At 40.8% G+C, this 12233-nt stretch overlaps 1 protein-coding gene and 1 non-coding gene across 2 annotated transcripts in view; one reads left to right on the forward strand and one right to left on the reverse strand.

Annotated features, from left to right (window-relative positions):
* Positions 1 to 2227: 2227 nt before the first annotated feature.
* LOC112483785 lies at positions 2228 to 2362 on the forward strand. The gene has a single exon (XR_003047769.1). It is a non-coding gene; the product is annotated as a U8 small nucleolar RNA (small nucleolar RNA).
* A 6492-nt stretch (positions 2363 to 8854) lies between these two features.
* Positions 8855 to 12233, reverse strand: part of DOPEY2 (dopey family member 2) — a 79425-nt gene continuing 76046 nt past the window's right edge. Inside the window, exons 34-37 of the mRNA XM_025050184.1 lie at positions 11835 to 11890; positions 11458 to 11613; positions 9830 to 9959; positions 8855 to 9365 (exon numbers count right to left, since the gene is read on the reverse strand). Of these exons, the coding sequence (XP_024905952.1) occupies positions 9114 to 9365; positions 9830 to 9959; positions 11458 to 11613; positions 11835 to 11890 (594 nt within the window). The 3' untranslated portion in view covers positions 8855 to 9113. The remainder of the gene's footprint in view (positions 9366 to 9829; positions 9960 to 11457; positions 11614 to 11834; positions 11891 to 12233) is intronic.

Here is a 12233-nt window from a genome sequence, read left to right on the forward strand (position 1 = left end):
GCCCACTCACTTCCGCCCCCAGGCTCCGTCGAATTGCGAGTGTGGGAAAGGCAAATTGCCCGAAGGATTAAGGCGCGCAGAGCTGGAGACCTGGGCTCAGCGCGCGGGGCCGGGCTGGGTAGGGCGCATGCGTGAGGCGCGGCGGGCGCGTGTGGGTCGCTGCCCAACTGGTCCTTGAGGTGTGAGGGTCCCGAGTTTGAAGCCTGGCGCTGCGTGCGCTGGTGGCCCAGAAAAGATCCACTCGTGGCGCTGGTTGTGAATTGCACTAAGGAAAGGCTATAGAAGTCAGTCTAGGGCTGTTATATATTGCAGGTAAGGAAAGGATAGAAAGGGTTTTAAAAATATCCATTGCGCTTTTATGATTGTAAAATTTTTTTAAAAAATCATATAATACAGAAATATAAAATATAAAATTTTTCTCCATTTCCTTCACCAGAACAAGTAAACAATTTGGTGTACCTTACTCCAGATTTACTATATATTGAATATTATTTACAGCATTGTGCTAACCTTACAGATTCTTGTGCAACTTGTGTTTTCATTTTATCTAATTATTTCAACTTGAGGCTTCTATGTGCTCATTCTTGAATTAATGAATAAATAAATGAATGAGGAAATGTTAAAAAAAAAAGTTTGTCACCCTTGATACAGACCACTGGGTAAATGACATAATGTGACTCATATAAGAAGTGCTAGTTAATCCCATTTGAAATGCTCTGTTATCAGTAATTTCTCAGGTTTCCTCCAGCTTTAAGATTGTACCAGGCTCTTTAATCAGCTGTTTATTGAGCGCCTCTTCGTACTGGTAAAGTGAGGGTACTAAGTATCCAGTGGTGAGCAAAATAGAGAAACTCTGCTCTTGTGGAATTTGATTTCAAGGTTGTGTTTATTAAATAAGGTGTGGCCCGTTAGTGACTTGTGAAATCCATTTGGTAAATCCCAACGAACACTTTGTAAAAAAAAAATAATAATAGAATTTTAATTTAATCGTACAATGCAATGTCTGTCTGGGCCTAAATCCAGCTTCTTCAGTTATTAACTATGTGATGTTCAGCAAGTTCATTTGCTTTTGAGATGAGAGTAGCTTGGGTTATCCAGGTGGGCCCGAAATGCAATCACACGTGTCTTTATAAGACAGGCAGCGGGAGATTTGCTCACAGGAAACTATTTGACCCCTGAAGGAGGAAGAGACCTGAAGATGTTATGCTGCTGGCTTTAATTATAGAGAAGGAGCCATGAGCCAAGGAATGCAGATCTAGAAGCTGGAAAAGGCAAGAAAACTCCATTCTAGGGCCCCTAGAGCTTACAAAGGGAGCAAGGCCCTGCAGACACCTTGGCTTCAGCCCAGTGAAACTCATATTGGACATCTGGCCTCCAGAGCTGAAAGAGAATACATTTCTGTAGTTTTAAGCCACTAAGTTTGTGATCATTTATTAGAGAAGGAATAGAGTAGTCTATTCATGTACAGGCAAATACCTATACATACAAATTATTGCCCCCCACATCTTTTAACAATTGAGCATACTGTGGATTTCTACATTCTCAGGGCTTATTCATATGGATAAAATGCGAGGCAAACACATACAGGCTAAACTTATACTAGGTTGGTATAAAAGGCACTTTTCCAGGACAGAAAATGCTCTACCACTCCCCTCTGGTGCTTATATCAGACAAACTCAAGATTCCTTGGAAATCTTTATTTTTAAAAACGTCAAAGCTGAATTTCATGTGTTGTTTGTTGTTGTTTTAATGATTAAAAACTGTCTTCTTTGGGGAGTGCTGTAGACTGAATGTTTGTTTCCCCCAAAATTTGTATGTTGAAATCCTAACCTGAAATGTGATGGTATTAGGAGGTGGGGCTTTGGGGAGGTGATTAGGTCAGGGGGTGTGTCCCTCATGAATGGGATTAGTGCCCCTGCAAAAGCAACCCTACTGAGGTCCCTCAACCCTTCTGTCATGTGAGGAAACAGGAAGACCCAGGAAAGTGCTTTGGTTTTGGACTTCCCAGCTTCCAGAACTGTGAGAAATCAATGTTTTTTATTTAAGCCACCCAGTCTATGGCACTTCTATTATAGCAACCTGAACCGACTAAGACAGACAGAAAGCTATGTAATTCCTTACAAGCGTTAGAATATTGGTCAGATAAAATCTCCAACTGATCTAAATTAATGTGAAATTGTTACCAAACTCAGGGGGTTCACTTAGAGTGTTCTATTCAAGAGACGTATCATCAGGTGAGATAATCCTAACCTGTTCCTCCTTTGGAGGGCAGATTAGAACATGATGATTGGAATTCCCATGATTCATAATGATCATTTCTGCTTGATCAGGGTTTATAACACCCTGGTTGCTCCTATCTGATTCTTCCTGGAAAAAAAAGATGTGGTTGTTGATAGGTAGTTTTATTTACTTGCAGCAAGTAAAGGAGGCGGGTTCACATGCAGAGCTCTTGTCTCTTCTAAGGGAGGCTTAGCCATTTCTTATATACTCTGCTTGGTTAGTTACATGTCGATTTCTTCTTTTCAGTCTGCTAAACTTCTCTGGTTGTGCTTAGATGCCCCCAGTTATAGCGGCATCTGCAGGATGGTGTGCTACATTTGAACATTTAACAAGAATAGCATTAAGATTAGTGAGAACCGCCCAGACCTTGAGACTCTGGTCCTAACAAAATCTGAATGCTTTCACAAACCTATACAGTTATACATCTTCTCTTACATTAAACAATACATCTTGGAGATCCTTTTATAGCTGTACAGAAAGAGCTTCCTCATATCGTTTTGCAGCTTCATAATGTTCCATTATACTGATGGACACAAGATGTCGACACAAGATGTCTCCAGCTTTTGCTGTTATCAGTACTACTACAATGAATAACTTGTATAAGTCATTTTGCACATATATATTTATATCAGGTAAATTACTGAAAGTAGAATTGTTGAGTCAGAAAATACATCTATTCATAGTTTTGATAGAAACTTGCTATTTTACTTTGCTTATGATGATTTTTGTTATGCAAAAATTATAAATGAAAACATAGTCAAAATTGCAGAACTTTCTCTTACGGCTTCTGAAATTTCTGCCCCTCGAAGTAAGATCATTTTTATTCTTGGCTTATAGAAATATCTTCTCTTGTTTTCTTCTAGTATTTTCAGGGCTTCTTCATGGTTTTAATCTCTGATCTGTTTGGAATTTATTTTGGTAAAAGATGTGACATGTGAACCCAATTTTTTCCCCTGTTCGTTAACCCCATTATCCCAACAATGTTTGTTGAATAAACCACTTCCCCTCCCCCCCACTTCTATCCTATAATAAATTTGTGCCTTTGTGTCCACTGATAGACTTTGTTTTATTGACCTCCTGTCCATTCCCACACTGGTACCAATTATTTCAGCTTTTATAATATGTTAGTTCTGCTCAGGTTAGTTCTCATCATTACTTTTTCAAAAAATTTCTGATTTTTGCCTTTTTTTCCCTTGTAAATTTTAGAATGAGTTTATCTGGTTCAAAAAAATCCAGGTTGTTTTTTGGAAGATAGCATTAAACTTGTAGATTAACTTAGAATTTACAACTTATGATGTTAAATTTTACTCTTTAAGACCTAATAAACGTTTCTTTGAGCTCTATGTCTTTACTCCTTTGGTAGTGTTTTCTTCAACGAGCTCATATAAAGTTTTTTTAGTACATATTTTATTATTGTTATTATTTTATTATTATTGTTATTTATCTATCTCTTAACTGGTCATTTATATATGTAAAAAGATTGATGTCAAAAACTATTGATGTTTGCATATTAATTTTTTATTGAATTTGATCGCTTTTTGTACTCATCAGTTGGCCACAAGCTCCATCCCTCCAAATCATATGAAAGGACGTGCCTGTTTCCTGAAAGAATTTAGATTGTTAACCTGGCTTAGATTCAGAGCAAACAGAAAATCATTGGAAGAGAAACGTGGAACAATATACAGTCAAATGCTTGTTAGTTACCATAGTATCTTTATTATCAGGCAAAGAGCTCCCTAGGCAGTATGGTGCAAAGAGTCAAGTGTTCATTCTCCATATAGAAGTGTTTGGTTGTCAAAGGTCCAGTAAGAATTAAGGATTACCCCAATGAAGACACAGTGGGCTGTCCTCACAGATGCTTCAGTGAAATAGCATGAGCCTCAGGAAGGTGATTATTAGATGGATGGAGAGTCCAAATTTGGGGCAGAACACCCACTGTTCTTTGAACCCCTACCTGTCTAATTCCACAAAGTAATTCATTCAAAATTTGGTTTATTACCCTTTCTTTTTCCTTCCAGAATACCCTTAGGCAGATAAATCAACCTTTATGCTCTTCATTTAGTTATTTACTGGCTGCCTGTATCTGCCAGACATTGAAGGAACTGAAGATACAGGCTTTGACTCTTACACAAGTGCTTGCCTCGTAGCCAGGGATGGGTTATTACCTTATTAGGTGTTTGAAGAGGGCCACTGTGACCAAGTGCCTCTCTGTGCCTGAGGAAATGCAGAAAGATGCAAGACTGAGGAGTTTGGATCTCAAAGACTGGCTCCCATATGTTTGTCAAATAAACCAACAAATGGCTTGAGTAGGACTTTGACAGGTGAGAGGAGAGAATAGTATCAAGCAGATGGGACATCGTATGTAAGAAACGCAAGAGATAAGAAACAATGAGTGGTTAGAGAAGGCAGAAGAGACACATGAGAGCCTTTCAGGAAGGAAGCTAGAAACCCCCATCAGGTCCCAAGAGTCAATATTACAATTTCAAATTAGGGTAAATGTTAAGTGACTTGTTTCCTAGAACCAAAACCTTGAAGGGAAGGTTCCTCAATTTTCCACCTCCTTCCTGCTTCTGGTTGACTGTACAGGGGACAGATGCTTGTTCATCAGATAGGAGGAGAGTCCAGCTGTCTCCCTACGCTCACTTTATGCTCACAGTATTTTGTTATTGTTTTAAAATTTTATCGTGGTCATATATACAGAACACAAAATTTACTTTTTTACCCTTTCTTGAGTATACAATTCAGTGATAATACATTCACATCGTTGTGTTACCGTCACCACCAACCATCTCCAGAACTTTTCATCAGCCCCAACTGAAACTCTGCACCCATTTAACAAACACGAACTCCCATCCCCCCCACCCACAAGTCCCTGGCAACCACCATTCTATTTTCTGTTTCTATGAATTTGACTATTCAAGGACCTCATGTAAGTGGGATCATAAAATATGTCCTTTTGTGACTGGCTTATTTCACTTAGCATAATGTCCTCAAGGTTCATCCATGTTGTAGTGTATCGAAATCCCATTCTTTTTTAGTGCTGAATAATATTCCATTTATGTCTGCATCGTGTTTCATTTACTCCTTCATCCGTTGATGGCTATGTGGGTTAGTCCCACCTCTTGGTTATTGTGGATAATGCTGCCATAAGCACGGGTGGGCAGATTTCTCTTCAAGAGTCTGCTTTCAGTTCTTGTTAGGCATTGCGAGACCATATGGTAATTCTATTTTTAACTCTTTGAGGAACTGCAATACTTTTTTCCTAAACTCACAGTATTTTATAGTCCATTTTCTTCACCCTTGGTTTAAAGGTGGGCTTATTCAATTTAGACAGAGAATGGCTTGGGAAGAGCTACCTGTGTAGAATGAGAAGTAACCAAATAAGCTTCTGCCTTGCTGGTTTCCTCGCTGTTTTTGTAAGAACCATCATCTTAGCGAACGCATCGCTCGGAAAACTAGTGTTTCTTTGAAAGTGGCCCAAAAGGCACTGGCATAAAAAATAACTCACTACACATCCACACTCCTGAATGTCACCTCGTCTACTGATTCAGACCCTGTGGAGAGAGGCTGGGCATTCTGCAAGTTAGCAAGCTCTCCGAGTGATTCTCGTGCACGTCCAGGTGTGAGGACCCCCGCTACATGTGATTGCTTTGCTGGATTTGAACTGCAACTGACAGAGTTCTAACTGCAGAGTTCTCATAACCGTCCTGAAGAAATGCTTGAAGGGGTTCTCTTCACTCTGAACTTCAGAGACAACACAAAGTCTGATTGAAGATGATTGAGTTCATGGTATAGAATGATTATGATTTAACAAAATATGCAAGCATGATCATACACGTAAGATGCTAATATAGTGATTCTCGTAAGGTCCAGTTGCCCTTTAGTGTAGAATGGGTGGACTCCTTAGCTGGTCCATGTCTGCACTCCCTTCGATGGTGTTGGTTTTGCATGTTTGTTGGTTTGTGTGTCCCATGAAATTGCAAGTGACACCTGGTAGGAGGCATCATCTTACATCAGAGCATTTAATTTCCACGGCACAGAATTCTGTCTGGTCTCCAGTCGTTGTTCAAAACTTTTAAGTACAGGCTTCACCAGCGATTTCCACAAATCTGTCTACTCTGAATTTAACTGGGCGTAACATACAAATACTGGAAAATCGGGCTTGTTTTCCTTTAAAACACACTCGCCACCCCTCGAGAGCCCAGAGCCACCTGTTCTGTGCTGTGGCCCTCGGATGAGCCGATATTGCCCGCAGTCGAGTGGGTGGGGTGGTCCTAGAAGCTGTCTTCCACGCATCACTGAACAGCAGCAGCGGTCTCTAGGGTTTCCTGTGCAACTTGGGTGTTGGTCCCTGGCTCTGCTGGCTTTGTGGCACAGGCCGACAGCCCTGATTTCCTAAAGGGGTGGTAAGAAAATCAAGCACGTGACACACTTAGCACCAAGCCTGGCCCTTGAAGAGAGCACTCCAGTGGTAGGGTTCTCTTTACATCACATGGGGGCTGTGCTCCCGCCACCACCGCCTGCAGCTCCGTGCGTTCGAAACGGCTGCTGGACGCCAGTCTGTTCCAGTTGTTTGCTGTGGGTGCCCTTCGCAAGCCCCAGCTCTTCTGACATACTGCTTGCCTTCAGCACGGTGGCCCTTTGGTCCCTGGGCTGGTCACATGGCTAACTCCCTCTGGGAGGAGCTGAGTCAAAGCAGTCGTCTCCAAAGTGGGGTATAGAAGGGCCCCCGTTAGGAAGAAAATGATCAGAACCACTAATTCCGTTTTTCCTCATACTTTAAAAATCTCCATTTCCTTTTATAAAACACAATGCATGTTGGTACTCGGGTAAATTAACGTAACACATAGGCTTATGGACATTGGGGGTGGGCACACACTTCATTTTTACTGATGAGTGCGTGATCAAAACTTTCTATAGATCACAGAGGGGGCAGGGATGATTAGTTGCTACAACCCTTAGAGGTAGTTACCATTGACGGTCTTGTTTTACAGGTGAGAAAATGAGGCACAACGTATTTGCCCAAGCTAATTATGTGGGGAAGTTGTGTCCCACCTAGGCAAGGTGACTTCAGAGCCTGTATCATCGACTACTGTGGTACACACTGAAAAAAGATTTAATGTACATCAAGTATAGGGCTTCTGTGTTCTATATAAATATGGTGATGTATTGTTGAATCTCTGTCCTCAAAAGTTTCTATTTAATAAGGATTAAATTACATATATTGTCAAGGACCATTAAGTTGTTTTAGATCCTGAATAGAAAAAATATAAAAAACAAAATTTGTAAGTTTAAGTACAAATATTAAGAACTACCTTTCACGGCATAATAGCTACTGGTGATATAAATAAGCCATTAGTTTTGTTGTAAATTTTGACAGATAAGCACATATACCCATCTTGATGTTAACTGTCAATGGCCACGTGGTTATCACCTCACAGCTGAATTATAGGTAACTCATAGTATAAGGTAGATAGAATAGAATTTATCATTCTATGCTTCAATATTTAAAATTTTAGTGACCAAACTTGCAAATGTTTTTAAAGCTATCCCCTACACACAAAAACGATTTCCATGTAATTTTAACACATATTTGGATGAATAACCACATATCTAGTGATATTGTATGGTTATTCATCCAAATATGGGTTAAAATGTTGATTTTAGCCTTTATTCAGGGAACCAAGTGCTTCTTTGCTCCCCGGATACTGTATTGGGGCTAATGACGCAAATTGCTTCTGCACTGCACACAAACAAATGAACAGCAGGATGTTAGAAGAACCTTAATTGATAATATTAGTCAAATTCCAAGACATTGTGTCTACAGAGGGGAGATGTGAGAGCACTCACTAGGACAGCAAGTATCATCTGGCCAGCGAAGTGATTTCATGTGATGCTCTGGTGGCTGAAGAGGGGACATGAGATGGGCAGGTCTGGAAGGCGAACCACCGCCGAGGGGCGGCCAGCCTGGATTCTAAATACGGTACGTGGCCTAAGACAGAAAGGCTGGAGGAGAGTGGGGTGACGGGCCGCCGGGCTAGAGAAGTCCGTGCCTGGGAAGGGATTACTTTAATGAACACCGACGTCTGCCAAGTGGAAGAGAGGTCCCAGAAAGGGGAGAGGAAGAGGGAGGAGGCCCCGGGCGTGAGTTTCCCTGACAGTCTTTTCGGGCATGAACGGCTCTGTGACAGTGCCGACGGACTCACGTGAGATGGAAACTGCCGGCAAGGTGCATCGTGCGTGGTGCACAACCAAGGTCACAGCTGTTGAGAGTTTTGAAAACGAGGTATTTCTTACGCAGCCGGCCAGCACTGACACGTGACTTTATGCGCAAGGTTTAAAGACACTGAGATACCTTCTCCCAGCGCTCAGCAGGGCTGAAAAGTCAATTGTACTGGGCAACTCTTTTCAGAAATAATACATTTTAGTTTTAAAATGTAACACCAAAGTAAATGTTTTAAAGGACATATGTGTGAAAGGTTAGAAATAATATTCAACAAGATTTTTAAAGAAATTCACCAAGACAGACCCATGTATCTGCATTGACAAAACAACTCTTCATACTTTTACTTCATATTATAAATTTGGTGCCACTGTTAGGTAATATATTAATTTTATTTTCTTTACATAAATTGAGGAAGAAACATATAATCAGATCCAAATATATTACAAGGCATTTAGGGAGGTGTGTTTTGTTGCCCAACAGAAAATTATCTGAAATCTACAAACTGAAATAGACTTGTTTTTAAAAGCAAGGCTTCCTTCTTGCTTAGAATATATCCTGGTTTCTGCTGACGTATCAGTAAATAGATTAAACAAATTGTCTTACAAGGTTAACATTCCATATGTTCCAAAAAGTCATATTCAACACATTCTTCCAGTCGTTTCAAGACCCGTGGGCTGTCTGTGACAGGAAACTCTAAGAGCGGAGGTCCTTGGGTGTCAGCGGGCAGTTTGTTTTGGGTTTTAAAAGCACAGTTTAGAGTCTTGAAGAACGGCAGCAGCTGCCTAATGCTGGAAACAGAATGTTGGCGCAGGAGAGGGAATTCACTCTTCATGGTGATCTCGTCAGAGACACTAATGTCCTGCAAAAAAAAAAAAATGATATGACTTTACTAAGAGAGATACAAGTGAGGAACATACAGGTGACATGCCCTAAGAGATGGGTTCTTTATGAAAATGTGTTATCAGTTCTAATGACAGCATAAACTCAAATGCTAAGTCTTCAACTGACATTTTTCGCCAGGATTTCACCCAAAGCCTACCCCCACCAGAGGCCTCGCCATTCCTCCAAAAGGCCTTTCCTCTAAGTAACAAACTGCTTCTACATGATTGTGTTATCTGTGACTGTGTTTACTCTTAGCAACTGGGATGAGAAAGTGACATAAAGAGAAAGATGGGATTTATAACCAGCTGTTTTAACACAGATAAGAGAAATTTTGAAATTATTCAGTCATTAAAATCAAGTGGCACATTGAAATACTTCACTTACTGCTTAGCCTGTCTCCCTTCTCTCATGAATATAAATTTTAAAAAGGAAAACATTTACCCCGTATTTTAATTTCAGAAGTTCTAGAATCCTAACGGTGTGAGGTTTGCATTCTTGGTGATTCTCCTCTAGATCTGACAGGAAGGCAGGGCCCTCTGTGTCCACTTCTGGAACAAATGCCCACCTATAACTGGAGGGAGAAAAGTCAAGGTCAGCCGTGCTGGCTCAGAGCCCGCTTAAAAAAGATTTTTAAACAGTTTTATTGAGATATAATTCATATACCATACAATTCTCATTTAAAGTGTACCATTCAATGGCTTTTAGTATATTCACAGAATTGTACATCTATCACCATAATCAATTTTAGATTATTTTCATTACCCTAAAAAGAATCACTGCGCCTATCCCTATTCCACTCCCTACACCCTCTTAATCTAGGTAACCACTAATATATTTTCTGCTTCTACAGATTTTCTTATTCTGGACATTTCACATGAACAGAATCATACAGCATGTGGTCCTTTGTGACTGGATTCTTTCACTTAACATAATGCTGTCAAGAGTCATCCATGCTGTGGCATGTCACAGTACTTTCTACTGACTGCTGAATATGTCACTGTGTGGCTATGCCACGTTACTTATCCATTCATCAACAAATGGACATCTGGTTGTCTCCACTTTCTGCCTAGTGTGAAAAATGCCACTATGTTCCTTCATGTTCACCAGGATACACTTAAAAAAAAGAAAAAAAAAAAAGCCTTTTTTTTTAAGACTCGTTTTAGCTTCACAGCAAAGCTGAACAGAAAGAACAGTTCCCATACACCTCCTGGCCCCTTTCTGCACAGCCTCTCCCACTATCAGCATCCCCGCCCCCCAGAGCGGTGCATTTGTTATAACTGATGAATCTACACGGACACGTCATCATCACCCAAAGACCGGTTTACCTTAGGGTTTACTCTTGCTCGGTGTTGCACATTCTACGGGTTTGCAGTAATTTACAGTGACGTGTACCATCGCTATGGTATCACAGAGGCGTTTCACTGCCCTAGAAGTCCTCGTGCTCTGCCTCCCTCTCCCCTAACCTCTGGCAGCCACTGATCTTTTTACCGTCTTCATAGTTTTGCTTTTCATAGAATGTAACAGAGTTGGAATCATATAGTATGTAGCCATTTCAGACTGACTTCTTTCACTTGGTAATATGCATTTAAGGAGAACCTACTTTCTAACCACAAATATTTCTACATGACTACTCTCTTTAGTGGGATGGGATGGAGAAGGGGTATCTGGGAACAGGCATGAAATTAAAGATATGAGCAGCTGTGTTAAGCCTACAGGAAATGTAAACCAAGAGGGGAAAAATGAATTGAGATGGTGTGTTCAATTTATTTAATTAAAAACAGACGGACAAAAAAATCTACACAGATGCAGTGAGGACCATCAGCGGGTGACTCCTGTTTCATAAGTATTCAGTCACAAAAACCACACGCACAGCGCCCACCCTCCCAGTCCCCCATAAATACTACGGTGAGCCAAATTCACGAAACCACAGAGGTTGCAAGTAGTCTGAAACCCGGTGTCCTGAGCAGGCTCACTGACCACTACTGCCCACACTGGCCTCTCAGAAAAGTGAAAGTGCTTATGAGAAATGCCTCCACTTCAGAGGGGACGCGCGGTCTCAGCTGACTCACGTCTGAAATAATGGCATCTTGTCAGGTGGGAAAGAAAGTGCTGTGTCCAGGAATTTGCAGGCCGATAAGTATAAGATGAGCTCGCTCGGGGCCATCTCTCCCGTCAAGGGCCCACTTCCATCAGCGACGGAAGCTTTCTTGATTTTGTTGCTGTTTCTATAAATTTGCAAAGAAACTCGTTACAAATTCATTCACATCTGCTGTAGTCCACTTGCCTATGCAACGTCCATGAGAAGGTTTTTCCTTTTAAGAAATGATCAAAATAGCTGGTCCCTTTCAAGAACGTCAAACCAGTATTTAGCGTTCGATAACCCTACGTCATAAAGCGATGTCCACTAACCTCCACGTCTACGTAGACAGGTCCTCGCACTACCTACCTCAGCGGCTCATCGTCCTCTTTCAGATCTTCTTCAAGCTGTATAAATGTCTGAATCTTAAAAAGAAAGTATGACCTCACGTTACTATTTGAGAGAGATTCGACCTAGCTCAATGTTTAAATTTATATGCCTGTTTAAAAAAAAAAAAAAAAGCCAATAAAGCAAAAGACACAATCAATGAAATAAAAAGACAACCTGCTGTTAAAGAGAAAACCGCAGGCCCAAATGGCATCATGACACCGAAAGCCCATGACGCCAAACCTAGACTGGATACCAGAACTAACTGCAGTTTCAGCCGCTTTCAAAAACATAATTTTTTAATTCAATCAATCAATCAATCTATCTATCTATCTATCTATTTAATGGGGACACTGGTTAACGAAATCCAGTAACTAATTA

The sequence above is a fragment of the Pteropus alecto genome, unplaced genomic scaffold, assembly GCF_000325575.1.
Source record: "Pteropus alecto unplaced genomic scaffold, ASM32557v1 scaffold97, whole genome shotgun sequence".
Taxonomy (NCBI): domain Eukaryota; kingdom Metazoa; phylum Chordata; class Mammalia; order Chiroptera; family Pteropodidae; genus Pteropus; species Pteropus alecto.